This window comes from Mesoplodon bidens (genome assembly GCF_964165515.1).
Source record: "Mesoplodon bidens genome assembly, chromosome: 4".
NCBI lineage: Eukaryota > Metazoa > Chordata > Mammalia > Artiodactyla > Ziphiidae > Mesoplodon > Mesoplodon bidens.
Window position 1 is genome coordinate 148,949,928 of NC_138160.1, and position 25,012 is coordinate 148,974,939.

General features: G+C 59.4%; 1 protein-coding gene across 1 annotated transcript; it reads left to right on the forward strand.

Annotated features, from left to right (window-relative positions):
• The first annotated feature begins 163 nt into the window (after window positions 1-163).
• Window positions 164-23,172, forward strand: MAP2K2 (mitogen-activated protein kinase kinase 2). Its single transcript, XM_081231685.1, has 11 exons — window positions 164-545; window positions 4,298-4,508; window positions 10,549-10,695; window positions 15,048-15,125; window positions 15,787-15,838; window positions 15,916-16,040; window positions 16,763-16,976; window positions 19,034-19,098; window positions 20,062-20,123; window positions 21,052-21,097; window positions 22,892-23,172. Exons 1-11 carry the CDS (start codon window positions 454-456, stop codon window positions 23,000-23,002), a joined length of 1,203 nt encoding a protein of 400 aa, XP_081087811.1. The 5' UTR covers window positions 164-453; the 3' UTR covers window positions 23,003-23,172.
• Window positions 23,173-25,012: the final 1,840 nt, after the last annotated feature.

The following is a 25,012-nucleotide window of genomic DNA, read 5'->3' on the forward strand; positions in this document are numbered from 1 at the left end:
GCACACGCTCGGTGGGAGACGAGCGAGTGCGCATGCTCCGTGCGCCGCCTAGAGTCAGTATCCTCCCCTTTTCCCTTCGAGGAGAAGGCCTCAGGCTGGTGCGCACGCGTCGGGGTGAGGGGCGGGGCCCGGCTCGGCTCCCCGGCGCTGGTTATCGCGAGAGGCCCGCGATCTCGTAGCTCCCCCTCCCTTCTCTCTGCCTCCCGGGCTCCGGCTGCAGCGTCAGCCTCGGTCCGGCCTCGGTGGCTGCCGCGGCCCCGATCCCTCGGCTTCAGCCCCTGCGTCCCTTGGCGCCTCTCGGCCCCGATCCGCAGCGCCGCCTATCCTCGTCCCCCCCGGCGCCGGCCTAGGCCGCGGCCGCAGCCCCGCGCTCGCGTCGGCGCCGCCCGCTCCCGGCCCGCCCCCTATGGGCCCCGGCTAGAGGCGCCGCCGCCGCCGGCCCTCGGATCCCCGATGCTGGCCCGGAGGAAGCCGGTGCTGCCGGCGCTCACCATCAACCCCGCCATCGCCGAGGGCCCGTCCCCCACCAGCGAGGGCGCCTCCGAGTGAGTGGGCAGGGCCAGGGCCGGGGAGAAGACGGGATGGGGGTCCCAGAGTACCGAGGTCGGGGGAGGGGGTCGAGGAGATGAGAGGACGGGGGAGTGGGCCCTCGGTGGGAAGGACGGGGGGAGGGGTCCCTGAGTTGCGAGATCGGGGAAGGGGGTCCTTGAAAGGAGGGGAGGGGGCCCTGGGTAGCAAGGTCGGAGAGGGGTCCCCGAGAGGAGAGGAGAGGTGAGGGGCTCGGAGTATCGCTGTCGGCGGGAGGGAGGTCCCTGAATGGTGAAATCGGGCTGGGGGAGGGTTCTTGCTGGGAGAAGATGGGATGGAGGGTCTCAGAGTAGTGAGTCGGTCCCTGCGGGGAGAAGACCGGAATGTGGCGCCCTAAATAGTGCAGCCAGGATGATGATGGGAGGGTTTCTGAAGGGAGAGGATGGGTCAGGGGTCCGCAATAGTGAAATCGGAGGAAGGAGGAGAAGTCTCTGAGTAGTGATGTGGAGGGAAAGGCGGCGGGGGGGCTGTCCTTGCATTCCAAGAACGGTGGCGCGTGGGATTCCTGAGAGGAGGGGAAGGGGCAAGCGGGGTTCCTGGGAGTGAGCATGGGGTAAGGAGGTCCAGGAAAAGGGGAAGGGGGTACCTGAGAGATTTGAGGGTGGGGAGGGATCCCTGAGGGGTGGGGGGGGTCCTCAGGGAATTGGGGGGAAGGGAGCCTGAGAAGACCCTGCTGGTGGGGGGTGGAGCTGAACCTGGGGAGAGTGGTTAGGAGGCCTGGAAGAGGCATAGAGGCTGGGGGGGAACAAGGAGCAAGGGGGATTTGAAGGGGCGGGGGTGGGGAAAACTGGGCATCCAGCAGGAAAGAAGTTGGGGGCCTGCTGGGACCCCTGAAAGCAGATGAACAGAGATTCTGGATCGAATGGATTAGCAAAGCCTTGAGGGGCTGGAGAAGTATGGGTGGGTTTGAGGCAACTGAGGGGGACAGGAGGACTTGAGGGGAAGGAAGGAGACAGAGAAAGAAGCATGGGGCATTGGGGTTACCTGATGGCAGAGTTGCGTTGTGTGAGGTCACGCCACTTGGCCCCAGAGCATGTCCCTATGACCTCCCCACTCCCGTTCTTCATGCTGGAGCGGCCAGGCTGGTCTCAGAGGTCCGTGGCTGGGATCCATGTGCCGTGTGCCTTGCCTGTGGTGTGACCCATGAGAACCAGGTGTGATGGGCGAATGGCATGTTTAGTGCCTCTCAGGGGAGTTGGCCTCCTGCGACCAGATGAAGGAGGAGCGCCTTGATGCATATGTGTGTGAGTTCACATCTTTCTCTGTCCCCGAGGGCGCAGCTCGATGTGGGGACATGTTACTGATTCTCAGAAACTCCACTTATTCTTACGAGACAGCTCCTTCATCATATTCTCTTCTCGTTTTTTTTTTTTTTTAATGTGATTTGTGATTTCCATCCCTTCAAGAATTCCCCCAGTAGAAGAAGCCAGCCGTTGGAATTCCAGGGATTTTTAAAAAATAACCACAATAGAGTTGCCATGAAATGTAAAATGGCTTAATCAGCTGACTCCATAATGCATTTTAGATGTCATAGGCCAGGCTGGACACATTCCAGGGTCTGAGGGTCTGGCTGCAAAAGCTGCCTCTTCAGCCCTATGGTGAAGGGGTTGTGGCACGTACATTCCTTCCTTTGCCTTTCCTTCTCTGTCCATCGGCGTCCTTCTCGTTCCCCCTTTATCCAGGTCCTGGCTCAGGGGACCAGTACTATGAGCACAGGCTTTGCAGGCTGGATGGACGTAGGTGTCGCTCCAGCCTCTGCCACTTCCTTGCCTTGTGACCCTCAGGCAGGTTACTGAACCTCTGAGCCTTGTCCCTCCTGGGTGGGCTGGGTCTACAAGAGAGGTGCTTCCCAGGCGGATTATGGGAGTTAAAGCTCTTGTACCTGCTCAGAAAGTGGCACCTAGCCCCCTACCTCCCAATGACCTCTTCGAGGTACCAGCTCAGGTGACCATCACCCAGCGGCAGGTCATCTTGCTCCTGTGTGCCCTTTTGCTTACATCTCTTTAAGTTGTAGGCAAGTCATGGTTGAACCTGGGTCTTGGAAGGCTCCTGCCAGAACTCCAGTGTCCCCCTTCATCTCCTGCTTGAATTCCCCCCCCGTGGGGGGGGGTCTCCCCTAGGTGGGCGGTAAACCTTGGCTTAAATGCCCTGGAGAATGGTGAGTGGGGACCTCTGGAGGTGGCCCATTCTCCTCTAGTGACTTTTCTTAGAGCTGCACTCACTGTTTGGGTAGAGCCCTTGGCCACAGCCAGCACTTGAAATGTGGCTTGTTTGTCCAAATTGAGGGGAGCTGTAAGTATAATACATATTCCAGAGTAACTAATTTCACCAGATAAACATTTTCTAACGTGGCTAGAAATTTTTAAAATTGCATACATAGCTCATGTTCTTTTTCTTTTGGGCAGCCTCAGGTTAGTGCTTGTGCGCGCTGAGCACTGAGCTGGCGTCTACCTGCCTGTTACAGTGTTTTACTCCAGGATTTGGTTCAAAGTCAAGGGGCTAGTGAAAATAGCTTAACTGTCAACTTTTCCTTTGAAAGTTCGTTGAAATCACCCAATAAAGTGCAGTATACATGGTTTTTATATACATTTATTTATTTGTTTATTTATTTTTGGCTGCGTTGGGTCTTCGTTGCTGCGCGCGGGCTTTCTCTAGTTGCGGTGAGCGGGGGGCTACTCTTCGTTGCGGTGCACAGGCTTCTCATTGCGGTGGCTTCTCTTGTGGAGCACAGGCTCTAGGTGCGCGGGCCTCAGTAGTTGTGGCTCACGGGCTCCAGAGTGCAGGCTCAGTAGTTGTGGCTCACGGGCTCTAGAGCGCTGGCTCAGTAGGTGTGCCTCGTGGGCTCAGTATTTGTGGCTCGCGGGTTCCAGAGCGCAGGCTCAGTAGTTGTGGCACACGGGCTTAGTTGCTCCTCAGCATGTGGGATCTTCCCGGACCAGGGCTCGAATCTGTGTCTCCTGCATTGGCAGGCGGATTCTTAACCACTGCGCCACCAGGGAAGTCCCACATGGTTGGTTTTTAATAACCGGCTCTAGGAATGCGTGTACGTATAAATGCCTACCGTTTACAGTAACGCTCAAGATATAATAAGAGCATGCTGCTGGAAAGGAATGCCCTGGAATTGTCTGCACTGTTTAAATTATGCCCCTCTCCTTTCCCCCGCCCGTGCCTCTGTGTAATTCGTGTAAATTAGAGGCATAGATGCTACGGCTTCTGTCATCTGCCTCTTGGTTCTAGTTCTTTGCTCTGAGGCCACTCAAAATGAGTTTGCTCCTCCACCCCTGTGAAAGACAGGTGTCCTGACCTGGGGCTTCACTCCCCAACCCCCAGGCTTGTCTCTCCATTTCCCTTGTCTCCTTCCCATGTGGTCCAGAGCTCTTGTGTCAGGAGGAAGGGCTCCCAGGTCTGATAGCAGGGCCACTGAGCTAGAGCTGGTCCTCGAGGTTCTGAGGTCTCCTAACCTTTATGAGTGGGGGAGAGGGACGGCATCCCCAGTTCTCAGGGACCTCAGCTGTGTGTCTGCGGGTGGTCTTTCTTTCCCATGAGATCATAGGCCCTTCAAGCACCAGAATCAGGTCTGATTCACCTCCCAGCTACAAACCCCAGGCCTGGAATGTGCAGTGGCCACGCGGTGACCTCGGCTTGGGCTGAGTCATCTCTTGGTAGCGCATGCAGTCTTGGCTAACCCTCGCCCTTGGGGTCTCCGCAGAGCAAACTTGGTGGACCTGCAGAAGAAGCTAGAGGAGCTAGAACTTGACGAGCAGCAGAAGAAGCGGCTGGAAGCCTTCCTCACCCAGAAGGCCAAGGTCGGGGAGCTCAAGGACGATGACTTTGAAAGGATCTCGGAGCTGGGAGCCGGGAACGGTGGGGTGGTCACCAAGGTCCAGCACAGACCCTCGGGCCTCATCATGGCAAGAAAGGTGAGAGGCAGCTGGCAGCAGGGCGACGGCTCTGTCCCCGTACTCTGCGGGTGCAAGTGGTGGCGACAGGTGCCCTGGCAGCAAGAGAGAGGGGCCTCAAGGGTGCTGGCCTCTGCCTTCTGACAGGCTCCCAGGCTCAGAGGCCACCCCCGCCAACCTGGGTTCTAGTTAGAATGTGGTGATGCAGCCTGGCCCCACGCAGCTCTTCCCTTGGAGGCCACCCCCTGCCTTGCGGGATGTCTGAAATTCAGGTTGCCGGGAACAGACTGGCTTGAGAAGGGTAGCAGATGGAAGAGAGGAGAATCGAGTCCCCTTAGAGCCGGGCTTCCCCTGACTTCACAACCAGAAGGCCCTGCCGACCAGGACTGGCTTCTGGTAGCGATGGCCACATCGGTGGGGTGGGGGAGGGCGGTCCCTTGGCAACTGGGTACCCGAGCCACCTGTAGTAGCCAGGGTTCTCCAGAGAAACAGAAGCACTAGGGGTGTGTAGGAGGTGGGGGTAGGTAGAGGTACTTTAAGGCATTGGCTCAGGCGACCGTGGTGGCTGGCAGGTCTGAAATCTGTAGGGCGGGCCAGTGGGCGCAGACCCAGGAAAGAGCTGGTGCAGCTTGAGTCCACAGAGAGTCTGGGGGCTTCCCTGGCGGTCCAGTGGTTAAAACCCCACGCTTCCACTGCAGGGAGCACTGGTTCGATCTCTGGTCAGGGAACTAGGATCCCGCATGCTGTGGCGTGGCCAAAAAATTTAAAAAGAAGAAAAAAGAGAGAGAGGGAGTCTGGAGGCAGAATCCTCTCTTTGGGGGTTGCGGGGGAGCACGACCTCAGTCTTTTCTCTTAAGGCCTTCAACTGATTAGATAAGGCTCACCCACTTACGGAGGGTCACCTGCTTTCCTCAAAGTTTGATGATTTCCATGTTAGATCACATCTAAAAAATACCTTCATAGTGACATCTAGATTGGCGTCTGACCCAACAGCTGGGTACCGTGGCCTAGCCAAGCGGACACACAAAATCAACCATCACCTCCCTGTTCAGTGCAAACCCTGGTGCTGAGAAGTCCCTCATCAGGGCTCCTGTGCCACAGTGCAGCCTCCCTGATACACGTAGGGGAGGGTCCCTGAGAGACATCGGGAGTGGGGAAGAAGAGGTCACCACCTGGGGATGGTGACTCCTGCACATGTGACTGGGGGATGTTGAGTTGACACGTGATTCAGCTCACACAGACGTGTTCCTGCAGCCATAGAAAGCCCCCTTTCTGGAAGCCCATCGTCCTGTAGTTTCCGAATTGTGTTCTTGGAAACCTGACCACCCCGTTCCCCGGGGGGATCTGCGCAGGGCCCGCCTTTCCTGGGAACCATGCACTCGATTTCCATGCCGGGGGGAGGTTAGTGCGGCAGCTATTCCTCCTGCCTCCAGAGCCCCGCCCTCCCTCCTGAAACCTACAGCCACATGCTTTCTATTTCTGTCTGCTTACCACAGGCAGCCTTTTCAAAACCAGAGCAGCCCCCGAAATCCCTGGTCTGCCATCGCCCAAAGCACAGGGAGTGGAAGGGCAGACGTGAAATTCAGACGGTGATGGAAGGGGGGGACTTGGGAACAGAGTGCACAGAGTGCTCATCAGGGTCGGAGGGGTCTCAGGACAGCCAGGACTCTTCCAGGTGGCTGCCGACGTGCCTTGTATAACCATGAAATCCGAGAGTTTGTCTACGGCTTTCTGAAAGCCTGCGAAATAAGGCTTCTGGGTTTAAAGCTGGGGGGCCCAGGTGTAGTCTAGTTAGTGGTGCTGCCCCGATGTCTGTGTCCCGGCTGTGATACCGGCCTCAGTCACAGACAGCGTCACTGCCAGGGGAAGCTGGGTGAAGGGCACACGGGAATCTCTCTGCTGTTTTTGCAGCTTTCCTGTGCTTGCATAATCCTTTCAAAATAAAAGGTTTAAAAAAAAGGGGAGGACTTCCCTGGTGGTCCAGTGGTTAAGACTCCGAGCTTCCACTGCAGGGGGCGTAGGTTCGATCCTTGGTCGGGTAAGTGATCCCACATGCTGCGCGGTTTGGCCAAAAAAATAATAATAATAGAATAAAAATTTTGTTAAGAAAGGGAATTCCCTGGAGGTCCAATGGTTAGGACTCAGCACTTTCACTGCCAAGGGCCCCGGTTCGATCCCTGGTCAGGGAACTAAGATCCCGTATGCCGCGTGGTACAGCCAAAAAAAAAAAAGTTCTAAAAACTGGGGGGAGTGAACCTCAGATTTTGTTCCCCATCAGTCGTAACCCCTTCCAGTTGCCTGTGGCCTGTGCAGCCTCACCCAGAGTCATGCAATTCAGGGCGTGAATTTACTCCCTGGTGGGCCCGGAGCCCTCGGCTGGTCTGTGGAGGTCAAGGGCTCCCAGAGTGCCAGTTCTCCCAGGGGCTCTGTTTGCCTGTATTCAGCTGAGGACACAGGTGGGAAAATTGAGGTGTCAAAGCGGTTTTTGAGGAACGGTGGCCTCCGTCCTCCCTCCACTACCCTGGGTGGAATTCCGAATTCCTGGGAAGCTGAGTAGGAATTCCATGCATTCTGGAAGGCCTGCACGGATCCTGCTGTGGGCCGGCATCCCTCCAGTCCCTGTGATGGGCAGGGGATTACCCTGACCACTACGACCCGAGCAGTGACACCAGTTCCCTAAGACCTGCAAGAACCGGTCTCCATGTCCACTGTCACATCCGTTCGTAAATGCTCTCTGAACTCATGCCTGGTGTCACGATTCCTCCCGCGTCCTTGTGGGGCCCTGGGCACACAACCTCTGCGTCACTGGGACCGGCAGAGATCCTTGAAGAATTCGGTGACCGTGTTGCACCTGTGGGGCTCTCCCAACTTCCCTGTGCTCTGGGCGGAGGGATGCGTTTTCAGCTGCGCGCGCACGCGTGCGTGCGTGCGTGCGTGCGCGCGCGTGTGCGTGTGCGTGTGTGTTCCCCTCGGCATCTGCATGCTTCCAGAATGGAGGTTACAGACCTGCCCAAGGCCACGGCCTAACGCTAGCTGCCTTTCTAGTGATGGCCCTGGGTCAAAGCCGGTGTGCACATTCTCTTTTGCATGGACCAACAGCTCTGTTTTACTGAGAAACTGAGGCTTAGCTGGGTCGGTGTCTGAATTGGGCTTGAACCCTCTCGGGTCCTCCCTTTGCAGCTGACCCTGACCCAGTGGAAGCTGTCAAGGCCTCGCCTCCGCAATCCATTTCCCTCTTTACCTAGTTTGTGCCCCCTGCCCCCATTCCCAACTCAATTCCCCCATTCTGCAGTTGCAACAGCCTTAGACTCCTAGATGGGGTTTGAACTCCTAGCACTGTACTTATTTAATCAGCTGTTGGAGCTCGCACGGCCCAGGTGCTGCCGTGGAAAGAGCGTGGGTTTTGTTTGGCGTTCCACGAGCCAGGCCCCAACCCTCCCTGACCGCTCACCAGCTGTGTGCCCCTGGGGGCGTCATTTAAGTCTCTGAACCTGAACTTGCTGGTCAGCCCAATGGGGGCAGTTCTCACCACCACTCTCCAACCCCTATGGGTCGTCATCGTCAAGGGCGAATCGCAAGCACCAGTGCTCAGAAACGTGGCCCTCGTCCCATTCCTGCTTTTCCTTCACACCCCCTCAGCGCTGGTTCCTAGGTGATCCACGAGGCTCACTTCACATGGCAGCCGCCCCTGCATCCTTTCTTTACCATATTTTTCTGGAAAGCCTCTGACTTCTTTTGGCCTTATTCACATTAAGGTCCTGACTCCAGGCTTCCAGGACCCCTGGGATTTGTCCAGATCTGCCCAGTTTTGTCCAACTCCCCCACTTCTGCTTCTCTACCCACCCCCCCACCCACCCCCAGTAATTCATCTGCAGCTCCTTCGAAGTTCTCGGTCGAGAGCGGCGCTGTCCACGATGGCTACCCCTGGTCAGACGTGGTGGCCGAGCCCTTGAAACACGGTCGATGTCAGCCAGGGCACACCGTACGTGCAGAAACACAAACCAGGTTTCAAGGGCTCCGTGTGAAAAAACTCATTACTATTTTTATATCGCCCTCATGTCAGAACAGTCAATTTTTGATACATTACACCGAGTTTCAACGAAATACATGAAAAATTCATGTCACCTGTCTCTCTGTACTCTGAACGCAGCAGCTAGAGGATTCAAAATTAAATTGGTGGCCCGCGCTGTATTCCTCTTGGGCCTTGATGGTCCTGACGCCGGCATTGCCCACCGTCAGCCTCGCCGTGCCCTCCCACCTGGCTTGCAGGATGAACCTGCCGTGCTGCACACGACAGCAGCACTTGGCTTTCAGACCCTCCTTTCGCCCTTTCCAAGCGGGTCTGTGTGCACGTGCTCACAGGGGCGGCCGATGGAGGAGAGAGCACCTGGGGTTCTGGTGTGTTCCGCCGTCCCGCTGGTGATGGCCAAGGGGCAGGTGCGGTGTCCCAGGGCCCACAGCCAGAGCTCTGCTCTGCAGGCTGGGTCAGGTGGGGAACCTTCACGTGGAGGCGTGAGGCTTTGCCTGGGGGCGGCGTAGGCACCAGGCACCATTTCGCTGGGAGCTGCTGCAGTTCTCAAGGTTTTGGAGGTCGTTGGTGGGTGCCCCACGGACGCCCCATGCCCCCGTGAACTCGGCACACAGCCTGCCAACAGGCAGCTCTTTGTCCTTCCGCCGGCATGCCCACCCCACCTTGTCCATCTGGCAGAGTCCCACCTGTCCTTTGAGGCCCGGCCTGAGTGTCGCCTGAGCCCTGGACCCCGCTCTGTGATTCCTCCGTCAGCATCTCCACCACAGCGGGGTTGTTTTGCCTGCGTCTCTTCCCCTTGGGGTGGTGCGTCTCCTCCAAGCAGGACCATCTGTGCTGTCTCTCCCTGTCACCAGCCCCGAGTGTAACTGACTCCACAGAAATGTCTGTTGAATTGGTAGTGGTCATTTTCAGGTACCGGGGATCTGGTTCCGCCTCTCTGATGGACAGGTGGAAATCACACCCTTTTCTTGTCTTATCACCATGGCTGTAGCATCTAGGACTCGAAGTAACCAGGATGTGGACCTGCAGCCTGACTCTCCCCCGCTGTACGGGGGATCTTGGCTTACTTGGGGTTTGTAGCTGGGCGTTGCTCTTGGCTGTTTGTCAGCTGTCTTTTCTGCATCTCTCTGGACGATCCTTTCTTTTCTAACCTTTCCAGATATTGCGATGAATTTGGTGGCAGTCCTCTCTGCTGACTTAAACTCAAGGGGAAGTGGAGCTAGGATCCTAGGGTGGCAGTGGAAGGCTATCTGTTCTCTCTAGGCTGGGGGTGGGAAGGGGTCCAGAAAACCCAAGGGACGGAGGGGGGCAGAGGTGAAGTAATTGCCGCCTCAGACAGGGCATTACCTGATCTGCTCCTGGGAAAGGCTGGCCCTTTGTATGATTTGATTAACAGAGCTCCCCCTGTAACCAATGGAATAGTGTTGCCTCTGATGATATATATATTTTTTTTAAACAGCATTATTGAGAAGTACTTCACCTACCATACAAACGACCCTTTTAGAGTATTTAATTCACTGATTTTTAGTATATTCACAGAGCTGTGCATCCATCACCATCATCAATTTTAGAACATTTTCATCACCCCCAAAATATGCCCCATCCCCATTAGCAGTCACTCCCCTGTCCCCAGCCCCTGACAGCCAGGAAGGCACTCTCTGTGGATTTGCCTGTTCTGGACATTTCCCATCAGTGGAATCTCCCACCGTGTGTCCTTCTGTGTCTGGCTTCTCTCACTGAGCATCGTGTTCTCAAGGTCCATCCACGTTGCAGCGAGTGTCAGTGCGTCACCCCTTTTCACGGCTGAGTGATGTTCAGGGCCTAGAGAGACATTTTTCTGTCCCTTCCTCCGTTGATTCAGGGCATTTGGGTTGCTCCCACCTTTCAGTTGCTGTGAAGCTGGTTACTGCGAACATTCCCGCTCCAGTCTGTGTGTGGGTGTGTGTTCCCCATTCTCAGGTACACAGACACCGTGCCTTCCCAGCCCCGCTCAGTGGCCCGGTCCTGACCCCGCCTCCCTCTCCCTTGCAGCTGATCCACCTGGAGATCAAGCCGGCCATCCGGAACCAGATCATCCGTGAGCTGCAGGTGCTGCATGAGTGTAACTCCCCGTACATCGTGGGCTTCTATGGGGCCTTCTACAGCGACGGCGAGATCAGCATCTGCATGGAGCACATGGTGAGCGCGGTGGGGCCCGGGGCGCCTCGCCTCCCACCCCGGAGTCCCCGTCCTGTTCCCGGGGGACCCTCTTGGAGGTGGGCGAGGCAGTGCAGCCGTGTGTGCACGTAGGCTCCTTTGTTTCTTAAGCGCCAGACACCCTCCTCCCAACGTTGCTTTTTCCCCGGATCCATGGTAGACGTTACTCTCTGTTGGCACAGAGCTGGCTCCGTCTTTTTCCCCTCCGTCTAGCACCCTGGTGTCCACGTGTACCTGTTGGGTGATTTATGAAACGCTCTCGGTGGACACTGAGGTTGTTTCCGGTCCCCGCGGCCTTCTGAGTAATGCAATGTTGAAAGTCCTTGCACCCAAGCAGGCACGCCTGAGGGCTGAGGCCCGCCGGTGGGCTACGCGACTAAACACTTGATCTCTCCTTCCCGAGTGCCCTCTAACCAGCGTGCATGGTCTGGGGACCCGGGTCTGCACCCCAGCTCAGACCCATGGGACCAGGCCTCTGCCATGGAGGGCGGCCGCCCATCTCTTTTAAACCAAACTGTGGTTGATTCTGATGTGCCCCCTCATTAAGGAACTCTGGTCTCGAGGCTCAGAAGTGGGCGGGATCAGGTGTAACGAAAGCAGAAGTGGTCAGAGCCGAAGGCCCCCAGGGGAAATGCTGCCGGCCCTCTGCCGTGCCTCCTTTGTCAGGTAGGGCCCTGCCCGCGCCCGGCTGTCCAGGCCCCCGGCCCTCAGGGCCCTTGCAAAACCAGGATGCCGCGTGGCTTTTGGCGGGTGGCTTTGGTTACACCTCGCCTCCAGCTTGCCGTCCCCTCTGATGGTTTTGTAACGAAGGCAGGAAATGAATTTGAGCAAGAGCCCGCGAGGAATGCATGTGGGCCGGAGGGAGGGCTCCCCCAGCTGCCTTGCCCCAACCTGGCTGCCTGATTCCCGCCTGGCACTGCCCCATGGGAGCTCCTTCCCCACCTGGGAGAGGGCAGTCGTATCTGCCCACCCACCTGGTCGACACTGCACAGACGAGTATCAGGGCGAGAAAAGGATGTGACCACATCGCTGTGGTCTGAGGGGAGCCTCTTCTGTGCTGTCTCTCCCCGCCTCCTCCCTCCCTCTCCCCTTCCCCCCTCCTCCCCTGCTCGCCGCCCCTCTTCAGCTACCTCCATCCCTGCTCCCTGAATACCCTGAGAGTTTGGAGGCCCCTCTTTGCCTTGTACAAAAGAGGCAGCATGGGACTTCCCTGGCGGTCCAGTAGTTAAGACTCTGTGCTCCCACTGCAGGGGGCACGGGTTCCATCTCTGGTTGGGGAACTAAGATCCCGCGTGCTACACAGCATGGTCTAAAAAAAAATAAAATAAAATGAAAAAGAAAAGAGGCAGTATCACAGCCCCACCCCCTCCCCCTCCGTCCTTGGTGGGTGTAAAGCATCAGTTCCAGGTGAGGCGCCTGCACCCCGGCGGCGCACAGACGGAACTGCTGGGATGCAGGGGAGATGCTAGATTCTCTTTGTTTGCCCTGTTCGTCCTTCAGAGCTTCACGGTTGGGCTTTTCTTGTTCGCTTTCATAGCGAGCATGTGACGACAGTGGAACGCGTAGATGGCACACAAACGCAAAGACGCGGGCTCGGGTGTGGCCCGCACGCCCCTCTTTCTGCTGACGGGTTACAGTCCATGGAGGTGAGCCTTAAGTGGTGGGTGGCTGCTGGGCGGGGAGGGCGTGAGGAGGACAAGATAGATGACAGGAAGCGCTGAGAGGGCCTGTGCCACCCACACCAGCGTCCTCGTGCCCGCTGGTCCCCTGCAGGGTCTCGCACATAGCGGTGAGAGGACGCTTGCAGTCCCCCCACGCACGTCTCGTGCGGGACTGGACGAGTCTCACACCTTGTCTGTCAGGCCAAAGGTGTGAGGACGGGGCGAGCTGGTCCATGAACGTTGACGGAGCGTCAGCCATGACGTTGTCACCACCGCCACCATTTCCCCGAATTCCTGCATCACCTCCATTTCTCTCCCTGTCGAGGGCACGCATTCATCTCTACGCAGGGTCGTGCACAGATTGACTCTCGTCTCCCACCGGGTAGATTCCAGCTCCAGCTTATGAGAAAGGCCCGCTGGCTGTGACGAGCAGCCCCAATTCAGCACAGAAGGAGAAACTCACCTGTGGGCACGGGAAACAGTGGGGCTGGCGGCTCCCCGGTGCCCAGACCTATTCCTTTTCTTGGGGAAACTAGGGGCTTGGACCAGTGGACAGCGGGTGTCTCAGGGCCGGAGCGGCCAAGGAGCAGCCGACTGACCACTCAGAGGCACCTCTTGGTATTTTCTTGGGTCCTGGTCAAATCTACTGAAGAATGCACTCCCTTGTTCTACAATAATGAAAAATCAGACACGTCCGTCAGCAAAGGGGAGGTGAAGAATGACACCAGGCCGCTTTCCAGGGGAGAAGTGAAAGCAGCATATATGCATCGGATGAGAAAATCCCCCGAGAGGAAAGTATGCATAATATGAGCCCCAGATAGAGAGAGAGAGAGAGAGAGAGATACTTAAAACTCTGTATCAGCTCGGCCCCCCACGGAGGATGATCCACACTGATGTCGGGGTGGGTAGCAGTGGGGCTGCGTGGAGAAGACCCGTGATGTGTCCTGAGTCACCTTGAGACCCCATCCTGGGGCCTGGCCCACCGTAGTCGCTGCGGAGGCATTCTCCCTGAATGTCATCCAGCAAACATACCGCAATCCTGCGGAAAGTTAGAGTATGAGGAGCCGAGTCAGGGAGCAGAGATCACGAACGCTTTTTTTTAAAAAATCCTTTTGGGCTTCCCTGGTGACGCAGTGGTGGAGAGTCTGCCTGCCGATGCAGGGGACGCGGGTTCGTGCCCCGGTCCGGGAAGATCCCACATGCCACGGAGCGGCTGGGCCCGTGAGCCATGGCCGCTGAGCCTCCGCGTCCGGAGCCTGTGCTCTGCAACGGGAGAGGCCGCAACAGTGAGAGGCCCGTGTACCGCAAAAAAAAAAAAAAAAAAAATCCTTTTAAGGTTGATGAAACAAAAAACGAGAAAAAAGTGGAATTCCCATCTCGCCCTGCACGCAGAACGGGGCTGGACCGGGCAGCCTGTCGACCAAGTGCACTGGACCGCCTGGTCCCGTGGGTTCCTCCCCGGCCACACCCGCTGTCGCTGCACGCACAGCCCCCTCGTCCTCAGGCCGGGGCTAGCCTACAGAGTCCCTCATGGGTTCCCAAAGCGTTGGAGGGCCTGGGGTTTTCCACAACTCCCACCGCGGCCCTTCTCCCCAAGCACAGCTGGAGGAGAGTGCCAGGGAGGGGGGACCAGACGTCTCCGAGGCTGCAGGCTTCTCGCCCCCCGCCCCCAAATGGAATAAGAGGCCTCCTGGGACAGCCGGTGGCCACGGGAGCCCTAGAGCAGCATGGAGAGAAAACAGGCTCTCCACCCAGCTGCGAGTTCAGATGCTGACCACCTCCCACCGCATGCCCGAGCCTCAGCTCCGGTCTGCCTAGCATCCTGGGTGGGCCTCGGTGTGTCCTTGGAGCCCATCTCTGAAGAGGCGCCTTGGTCCAGTCGGTGACACCCAGGGTTTTGGTCTCCAGGTTTGCTTCCGGGTGACCTTGCGCAAGACACTTGGTTTCTGTCACTTCCTCGTTATCGTGTGGATTTGGGGCCATGCCCTGGTCAGGGGATCAACTAGGGTGCTCTGTGTCACGTCCTTTACTGGACATCCCAGTTTCAGGGTGACGAGCAGTGGCTACACCAGCAGGATGGGGGGCCAAGCCATCGTTCCCCCTCCCCCGTGCCCCTCGGCCATCAGGCCTTCCTGGCGGAGCTGGCTTGGCCTTCTGTCTGTGCCGGGCACTTGCGGGCGGCGCCCCTGTGCTCGCGCTCCCCTTCCCGAGGCTGCGGCTGACTTGCTGGGAGGGGACCCAGGCCCAGAGCTGCGGGTCTGGCTCAGGTACGCTCTCTGGTGCTCCGGCTGCAAGCTGGGCGGCTCAGCCGCAGGCCTCGTGGAGCACTGGCCGCCTGCCGCTGCCGTGGCAACCTCAGGAAGGCTGAGTCACGCCGTCCAGCCACGGGCCTCGGTTCCGGGAAGGACGGACCGCCTGGCGAGCACACTGGCACCCTTTCCGTTTCCTGAGGCCCCAGAAGTGGCCGGGGCCGCTGGAGTCCCTGCTCTGAGCCAGTGGGTTGCCTTTGGCTGTGGTCTGGCCTCTGTTTTCCGTGGAGGAAATTGAGCACCAACTCTCCGGGAACCAGGGCAATGCTGCGTTTTCCTCCCTGCCGCTCTGGCGTCCCTCTGGGGAGCCCTGCCTCGCGACGGCTCGGGGCAGCTCTGCCTCTCTCTCCTGTGCTGCCCCTAGGACGGTGGCTCCCTGGACCAGGTGTTGAAAGAAGCCAAGAGGATCCCCGAAGAGATCCTGGGGAAGGTCAGCATCGCGGTAAGTGCGTGCGGGCGCGCGCTCCCGGCCCCGCGTTCTCATGGGTTTCTTCTTACTTCTGCCCCCTTCCACGCGGCCAGGCTCGAGGAGCCTCCGGAAGCCGGTGGTGGGCATCAGCCTCCGGGCAAAGAGGCAGAGGTGCCAGTGCCAGCCTCCACCGGCTGTGGGACTGAGCGGGTGGCGTCCCTTTGCCTGTGAAGTGGGGGTGATACTTCCTTGCCCCATACAGGCATGGGGGTGGCAGGAGGAACCGTGGTGCGGCGCCAGGCACGCACTGTCCCACGGTGCTGCCATCGTCGAGTGTCGCCCGTCTAACTCGGTGAAACAGTCACTGTATCCTTCACACCATCAACATGGGGGCCCTGAGCACAGTCCCGGCACCAAAGGGCTCAACAGAGGACGCCTCTCGGGCTGGGGTGACCCCTGAGGCGGGGCGGTTGGCTGGACACTTACAGCCCTACTGACAGGGCCTCGGGCCCTCCTCAGACAGGGGGAGAGTGGTGTCCTCCTCAAGGGTGGGGGGTCGTGTGAGAGTTGGGGAGGTGGGTGACTGTACCCACCCGAAGAATGTCGTCACTGTCACATGGCCACTTCCGCCTGGGCCTCGGGCCTGTCCAGAGGACAGTCCCCCTCACGGCACCGCCCTGCGGCTTCCCTGCAGGTTCTGCGGGGCCTGGCGTATCTCCGGGAGAAGCACCAGATCATGCACCGAGGTAAGGGGACGGGCGCCCCGGGGCCGGGAGGGGCTGGCGGCGACCCGCAGCGTCCACACCGCCGGCTCTGCTCCCAGATGTGAAGCCATCCAACATCCTCGTCAACTCCCGAGGGGAGATCAAGCTGTGCGACTTTGGGGTGAGCGGGCAGCTCATCGACTCCATGGCCAACTCCTTCGTGGGCACGCGGTCCTACATGTCTGTGAGTCCTTCCAGCGTCCTCCCCCGTGCCACCCCGACCCTCATCAGCTCTTCCTCGTTTTCCAGAAGCTTTTCCAAAAGCCTGCCCTTCCCTGTAGTATAGTTTCTTTTGCGGGCTTTCTTCTCTCCTTCGAATTTCTAGTTTCCATCATCTTCTCATCTGCGTTTTTGTCTCTCTGGAGATGCCGGCCTGGTTCCTGTCCACTCGGGGAGAGTAGTCAGTCCATTTCTGAGACAATTGACTAGCCCTCCATTATTTTAGGCACTATCTGGGTGATTTTATTTTTTTATTTTCATTTTTATCTCTTTAATTTTTTTTGGCCACACCGCGTGGCCTGCGGGATCTTAGTTCCCTGACCAGGGATCGAACCCGCGCCCCCTGCATTGGGAGCGTGGAGTCTTAACCACTGGACCGCCAGGGAAGTCCCCATCTGGCTGATTTTAAGAGCAGATTCTGAGAAGTCCGCCTTGGGATTGTTGGGAGAAGGAGACGTTCCAGCATCTTTCCTGGGTCGGTCGCTCTCCAGAAGCACTTTGGGTTGCGGGGCTTTAAGGGGCTGCTGTCAGCATGGCTGGAAGCAGGTGGAGGGAGGGGGTGGAATGGCTTGCTTTCTGCTGCTGGGTCCCTAAGCGGGATGGGGCTGCAGGGGGACCACAGGGACACTCTAGGGTGCCAGCGCCCCTCCATCTCCCTCGGGCCGTCTCTGCCCATCTCCCCCCCAGCCGGAGCGGCTGCAAGGCACTCACTACTCGGTGCAGTCAGACATCTGGAGCATGGGCCTGTCCCTGGTGGAGCTGTCCATTGGAAGGTACCCCATCCCCCCGCCAGACGCCAAGGAGCTGGAGGCCATATTTGGCCGGCCCATGGTCGACGGCGCGGAAGGAGAGCCTCACAGCATCTCGCCGCGGCCGAGACCCCCTGGACGCCCCATCAGCGGTATGGCCCGAGGCTGGGACTTCCGGTTTGGATGGGGCACGCGGCGCCTGGGGACAGCAGCTGCCTCCCCTCTGGCCCCTCTTAGGTCCACCTGTCCCCCTGGGCCGTGGTCACTGCGGTCAGCAGTCCTCAGATGGTCCTGAGGCTTCTGGGGACAACGCTGCAAGCAACGCCCCAATCTGTCCTGTCTGGGGCAGCTGCACCTGTTGCTGACAGCTGGCAGGGTCGAGACACTCGCCCCTCAGCCAAGCTGTGGGGTGGCGGGTGGTTTCTCCAGCATTTCATCACGAGAATGTTCAAGTGTACAGAAAAGCCGAAAGGGTTGCCCAGCAGGCAGTCTTCTGCCCCACACCTGGACTCTGCAGTGGCCGTCCTGCTGTGTTGGGCCAGGCCTTTCAGGGAGCCCAAAGTGAAAGGAACTCAACTCGGGTCTTGGGTGGCTGGTTAGATTCAGCCCCAACACACAGCACGGGGACGGGAGGGCAGCGGGGCTCCCAGGGGCCTCCCGGTAACTCAGGCAGCCACCTGCAAGGTTCAGGCCGATGCTTCCACCACGCTGGGGGCTGGCGAGGGGGTCAGGGTCATGGCTCAGGTGGTGTAATTAGGAAGGGGCGCGTAGGGCTCTGTGATTTTTTTTTTTTTTTTTTTTTGCGGTACGCGGGCCTCTCACTGTTGTGGCCTCTCCCATTGCGGAGCACAGGCTCCGGACACGCAGGCTCAGCGGCTACGGCTCACGGGCCCAGCCGCTCTGCAGCATGTGGGATCTTCCCGGACCGGGGCACGAACCCATGTCCCCTGCATCGGCAGGCGCCACCAGGGAAGCCCAATTTATTTATTTTTTAAGTCAAGTGACAGGAAGAGAGTTGAATTGAGTGAGAGCCCAAAGGACCACATGCAGTGGACTGCACTTGGTTGGTTGGTTTCTAACAGCTTTATTGAGATAGCATTCACATACCATGTGGTCCACTCAATTCAGGCTTATAACTCACTGGATTTCTACACCTTCACAAGGTTGTCCGACCATCACCTTTATCTGACTTTAGAACATTTCATCACCCCAAAAGGAAACCCTGTCCCCTACCCAGCCCCTGATAACCATGAACCCACTCTCTGTGTCTGTGGATTTGCCTGTCCTGGATGTTTCCCATCAATGGAATCACACACTGTGTGTCCTTCTGTGTCTGGCTTCTCTCAATGAGCATTGTGTTCTTGAGATCTGTCCACACCGTGGCAAGTATCGGTGCCTCACTCCTTTTTTATGGTCACATAATATTCCACCATGTGGTCTCTGTTTACCGCTGGCGGACACTTGGGTCGTCAGCTGGCTGTTTTCACAGTATTCTCAAGCCCAGACCCTCCCCTTTCCTGGTGCCGCACCCAGACTGCTGGGGTGTCTTGATGTCCTCCAAGGGGAGAACCCCCCCACCCCCACCCGCATCTGTGTCCTCAGGCCCTGGCCCTGACCCTCCCTTTCTATCCCAACTCCCAGACGGTGCCCAGACCTTCCAGGCGGGGAGGAGCGGGGCGCTGTGCCAGGCCACTCGGCCTGCCAGCACCTCCCCCAGCCCCGGCCCTGGCCCACGTGCCCATTTCAGGACAGGGGACAGAAGGCAAAAGTCCAGCTGCCAAACGTGGGCCTGGCCAGCTGGGTCTAGGACAGGGGTTAGCCATCCCAGCCGGCCACCATCCTGAGCCCGCAGGTCCATGCCAGGTCATACTGCTGCCCTTGCCTGCTCGGCCCCCCGTGCCCCCTCCCCCCACGCCAGGGAGCAGGGGGTCGGCTTTAGCACAGCCCAGATGCAGCCCCCTGCCAGATGTGTGCCTTCTCAACAAACGTTCCTGTTCATTCTGGTGTTCTGTTTTTTTAATTCACCAGAGGCTCAGGAGAGATGTTCCTCTCCCAGGAAGGCAGCTGGGCCCGGGAGCCTGCCCTCTTGGGTCGGGCCGGGTACGAAGGAGGGTGCTCGGCTGCGTTCAGTGCGCTCAGGCCCCGCCGCCCGATGGAAGCACGGTGCCCACCTGCCCATCTCACCCGTCTTTGTTTCTGCCCTGGGCAGGTCATGGGATGGACAGCCGGCCGGCCATGGCAATCTTTGAGCTGCTGGACTACATCGTGAATGAGGTGCGTGCCCGGGGCCCTGCTGGCAGGCAGGTCTCCACAGCAGGCAGGTCTCCTTCCTCTCTGGGAAGGGGGCACAGGGCGCCCACCCAGTCCTTCTCCCCACCCCGTGAGAGGGCAGCGTGGATACTCCCATTGTACAGATGGGTAAATCCAGGCATAAGGATGGGAGTGGCCTCCTCAGGCCTGCAGCTGGGACGGGGCCGAGCAGGACCTGACCCTACAGCCCTCCCTCTCGGCGTGGCCGGGTCACCCTCCTGGCCCTTCTCTGATGGAAGTGTGTTTCCAGTGGCCCTTTGGAGTTGGGGTGGCCGAGCTTGGCCCAGGGTTGGGTCTTGAGGTGAGCAGCTCAGAGCAGGGTCAGTGGCAACAGAACAGGGCAGGGTGATTCCGGTGACACAGCTCTCCCTGCACCTGGCAGCAACGCCCAGGCCCAGTGAACACGTCCTTCCAGGGATGCCGCCGGCACCTCCCGCCCCTGAGCAGGAAGAAGGCCCACCGCACTCCTGGACGGGGCCTGAGCCTGCGCACGGCTGTCCCCACCCCGGGACCTGTGCAGGGCCAGGCCCCTCGGGCTCCCCCTCTTTTCAGGCAGACCCCCAGCTCTCTCCAAGCACCTCCGGAGGGTAGTGGCCCAGACCGTGTAGCACGTGGTCAAGAGTAACCACCCTTGTCCATAAAATGAGGATGAGCCCTGTTCTCCTTCACTCCTGAACCAGTCGTGGTCCCCAAACAAGAGCTTTTGCAGGAAACTCTGGGAAGAGGCTGACCCAGTTGGCAGGGCTGCCCCAGGGAAGCTGCTGGAAGCGGGGGGTGGGCGCCCTCTGCCTCCAGGAAGGGTGCATCCTGAGGGTCCCCGACAAGTGCTGAGCTGTCCTCAGAGGCACAGGCTGGGAAGCGCCTTTTCTCCCTGATTCCAGAAGCATCCTTGAGCTCTCACTCCCGCCTGTCTGTCCTGCCCCGCAGCCTCCTCCAAAGCTGCCCAATGGCATCTTCACCCAGGACTTCCAGGAGTTTGTAAATAAATGGTAAGACACCAGGGCCGCCAGCTCAGGGCGGGTGGGGGCAGGGGCCAGGCCGCCTGCTTCCTGGGACGACCAGGGCCTCGGGGATGCCGGGCAGTGGCAGCGGCTGGTGGGACCGGAGCTCACCTGAGAACCCAGATTCCCCCGCCACCCCCCCACCGAGGCTGCTGAGTCACGGTGTCCAGCTGCCACCCCCAGCTTGTTCCCGAAACCCCGCGCAAGCCAGGATGGCAGGCTCTCTGGAAATAACGCTATTCCCGCCTTGCCTTCTGCCAGCGGGCAGCCCGGTGTCCTAACCCCTCAAGCCCATAACCCGTGGCTCCTAGGCAGGCCTTCGGAGCCGGTTTCTGGGGGCTGGCCCTCCCATCCTCTGAAGCGTCTGGGTGACGCGGCCTCAGGCGAGCGGGCTATGGACCCGGAGGGCCGGCCTGTCGAGCGCCCTGAATGTCAGGACACGACGCTGCGGCCCAGGGTTGCGTACCTAGCAGCCAGCCTGTGACTGTGTGTCCAGCACTCCCCGTAAACCTCTCTGCCCTGTGAGGTTGCCAGTTTGAAGAACTGCCACTCAGCCCTGAACTGCTTTGAGCAGCTGCCTTGTAGACAGTTCTGCTTTCGTGAAGGGAAAACTTCCACTTTGACCCTTGGACTCCCAGACTTGGGGGTTTTTATTAGAAACTTAGCTGCGGTTGCTGCTGGGCCTCTGATGGAGCAGCGTCGGGGGGGTTTCCCACCCTCTTCCCCTTTCCCTCCTGTCCTGGTCTCAGATTCTTGCCCTGCCCTCCCAGGGCATCCTGCTCTCACACCCAAGGGTGGCGGTGGAGCCCCTCACCCACGGGGGCCAGGCAGGAAAGGGCAGCAGGATGCAGGCCTCTTCCCCCAAGGCCACTGACTGCCCACCTGTCTTCTCTCTCCCACCCCCTGGAACCCACAGCCTAATTAAGAACCCAGCAGAGCGAGCAGATCTGAAGATGCTCATGGTGAGTGATGCTCACAGATTTTGGACTTCCGGAGGTCCCTGGCAGGCCCTCCTCACCCTGAGTGAACACCTGAGCTGGCTGCAATGTCTCTTGGCCAAGCTGGAGAACCCCTGTGGGTCGCCCTGGCTTGCTGGGGGGGGGGGCATGCAGAGCGGCTGTGGTCCTCTTAGCTCCCCGGGGGACAGAAGGGCCCGTGTGCCTGGGGCTAGGGCTGTGTCTCAGAATGGCCGGCCTCCAAGGCGTTGGGGGCACCACTGGGGTGTTTGCCGTCCTCAAAACCCATACTGTCCAGCATCCTTGAAAACAAAGGTGGTCTCCGGCATTGGCCTTCCCCCGGCTGCCAGCCTCAGGGTGACCGTCACAGTGCCTTCCGCCCACGTCCACTGAGGACGTTAGGCCTTCTTCCTCCATCACCAGGCCTGACCACCTGAGTCACCCCCGATGCTGAGTCAGCCCCTTGTTTATGTGTCTTGTGTCTCGAAGAGAGAAAACACTGCCAGCTACAGGCGTGAGACGTTGGTTGTCAACCTTATGTGTCCACATGGGAGTGAGGGAGCCTCTTAGGGTGGTCACGATGCGGTAGTTTGAATAACCGAGCCACGCCCTCCGGTGGGCTCCTGTGCCCCTGCCCCCGCCTGCAGGACCACGCTCCCCCCTCCCCACCATGTCCTCCACCGAGCCTCCCTCCCACTTTCCACCTCAGGACCTTTGCACAGGATGGCCCTTCTCCTTCTGGGACATGTCCTGTTGCTCTTCCCCCAGCTGTGGGCATCTGCTTCGGCACCGCCTCCAGGAAGGCACCCTGTCTAGCCCACCCCTCTGTTAGCTGTGGCTACAGCCTGTGTGTCCTGGCTGTAGTCAGTTTTCTGTGGCCCCAAGAGTGAGCCTGGCTTGGAGCGCCTTGTGGGAAGGGGTCTGCGTCCATCTGCTTCTTTCTAGAAGCTCCTTACTGAGTCCAGTGACGTGTGTTCAGGGCACGCACGACATAAGAAGCACGTGTTCACTGTGGAACATGCAGACCCATGGAACAGGGGAGTGAACTTTGACACCTGCCGTCGTCTCCCCCCCCCCCCAACCCAGCTCTGCGCAGTTCACACGGTGCGGGACGACGTCCAGGTCTCTGCCTGCGTGACACCGCGGGCCGTGTGGGGCTGACTGTCTCCCCGACCACGAGTCCTGTTCCCTTGGTTTGGTGTTTCACCCAAGCCTGCGCCCACCTTCAGGGAGGTGGGGGTGGTCTCGCCTCCCCAGCTGGCATAACAGGCGGATGTCACGTGGGAGGCCGAGACCCCCGCCCTTCCAAACGGGAACCGCTGTCAGGATGACTGTTAAAGTTCCTTAAACTGATGGACAAGGCGCGATCCTGCTCTCCAGGCACACGGGCCCTGTTTCAAGGGCTCAGGAGCCTCAAGCGGCCGGTGGCTGCCACCTGGACAGGACATGTAGGGCACTTGCTATCCTCACAGAGTTCCGTGGTTCCAGATCAGATGTTCTCACCCAGGTGACTCTGCCCCCATGGGTCCCTGGACCACATCTGGGGACGTGTGTGGTTGTCACACCTCGGGGGGGGATCCTGGCATCGAGCGGGTCGGGGCAGGGATGCTGCTCCACACCCCACAGCGCCCAGGACGCCCCACAGAGGGTGAGCCGACCCCACGTCACCCTGGGCTCCAGGGGGCATAGAGTGGCCTCTCCCATCACCTGAGACCCCATCTCAGGCCCGGGCCTCCCTGCTCTGGGCTGGGGACCCGGCCGGCCAGGGCCGAGCCAGTCACGTCATTCCTTCCCTTTCAGAACCACGCCTTCATCAAGCGGTCCGAGGTGGAAGAAGTGGATTTTGCCGGCTGGTTGTGTAAAACGCTGCGGCTGAACCAGCCCAGCACACCCACGCGCACCGCCGTCTGACGGTCCCGCCACCGACAGACCCGCTCCCCCTCCGCCCCTCGGCTGTCCCCTCTGCGGGGATGCGCGTGTGGCCCTCGGGCCCGGGGAGGCCGACGCCGCTGCGCTGTCTTCTCAGAACCTGCTTCCTTAGGTTTAAAGAAAAAAAACAAAACAGGGAAAGAAAAAGCAAACGTGCCGGTTGTGCTTCTTGTGCCTTGTCTTTGGGGTGTCAGCCTTGGTCCAGCCCGGGGTGGACGCCTCTGCGAGGGCGGCCCAACCCCCGAGAGACGGGGGTGGCGTCGGGCACTGGCTTTGCTCCTTTCCAAGGGCTGAAGCCTCGGAGGGACCCCCAGCCGTGGGTGACTTTCACCAGAAGAGAAGGGGGCTGCCACCTTGGGGTGCATGTGTGCCCCCAGCCTGGCATCTGCCCCTTGGAGGTGGCCCTCCTGGCCCGCAAGAGCCATCGGGCCCAGTGGCTCTCGTGGGGTCCCGCCCCCCTGCCCTGGCGGCTCCAGCCTCGGGCCATGCAGCCTGTCCTCAGCAGTGCGTGACCTGCCCCCTGGGAGGGACCCCCGAGTCCTCTGCTGTGCTTCGGGGAACAGAGACTTCTGACAGCTCGCAGCAGCCTGAGCTGACACTCGTTTGGCAGAAAGGAAGCCTTGGGTTTCCAAGCTGTCCTGTGGTTGAAGCCCCAGCAGATCCTGCAGATAAGGCCCGTTCCCCTATGCCTGCAGGCCGACAGATGTGGGCGGGTGGCTCTGTGTCACCTCCGCTCCCCCAGCAAATCAGAAGTGACCACCCAAGGCACGTCACTGTCTCGGGCCTTGAACCGTTCGACCGCAGCTGATCGGAAATGCGATGGTGGGGGTGAGGCTGTCCTGACTCCTGGTGGCCATTGAGGTGTCCAGCCAGGCCCCCTGCAGGGGTCTGCTTGAGGTCCGAGGCCTGAGACCCAGCCTTTCTGCCTTCAGGGCCGTACCACCTCCAACGGAGAAGGCCGCCTCTCGGCCATTGGGCAGTAGGAAGTGGTGGAAGGCAGGGCTGCTTCTAAGGCTTCCCCTCCTGCAGGCTCTCTGAAGATGAAGCTGCGAGTCTCCCCACAACCCCAATACTTCCCTGAAGGCTTGAAACGAGCCGATATTTATCTGATAAATCGCAGAGGAAGGGCTCTTGTAGAGCAGCGGTCCTGGTGCAAGCCACACCGGCCCCGTGTTTCTGGAGAAGGTACAGCTGAAGGTGGGGGATTGTGGCCCTCTGGGAACTTCTGGGTCCTTTTCTTCCTAGGGAGACCCTTCAAGTCTCCTCTGTTTTTTCCTGTGCTCACCAAAGAGAAGACAAGTTGGTAGCTGTTCCAACCAGCTTTCCAGATTTCTGCCACCTCGTAGTTGCCCCCAAAGTCTTTCCTGATTTAGAAAAGAATAAAAGATAACTAAAAGTGATGGAGGTGTCGCTCTGTGGGTACCCCAGCTCCCTCCAGAGCTTCAGAGGGGGAAGGGGGCCTAATGGGTGAACTGTGACTCAGCGTCTTGGCCCGTGGGCGCCCGGCGCTGGCAGTCACAGACAGCCCCATCGTTGGGCCAGTCCTGTACACGTCAGGCTGTGGGCCTGACCAATGTTAACAGAGCCGACTGCCGTTTGCAAGGAGTGAGACCACATTGACGGGGTTCCTGGGGTGCGGGTGAATCGGGTCAGTGGGGTGAGGCCTCCAGGGTTGCTGGGGGAGGACGGATCGGCTCCAGCCACCCACCGTCTGCTGTGTTGCTTTGCCAGGACCCCGAGGCGCCTCAGGAAAGGACCAGAGAGACACTTGGCGCTTACCCTTCCCACTCCGACTCAGCCAGGAACACGCCAGAGCCTTGGAGACCGTGATGGAAGTGTCCGACTTTAACAGCCAGGGGTCTCCCTCCCTCCCCCGCCCCCCTGCCCGCTTCCTGCAAACGTCGCTAGACTTGGCCCCCTCTGCTCCCACACCCCGACACCCCGTCTCTCCCCGGTTCACAGTGGTCCAGGCCTGGCTGCTCCTAACAATCT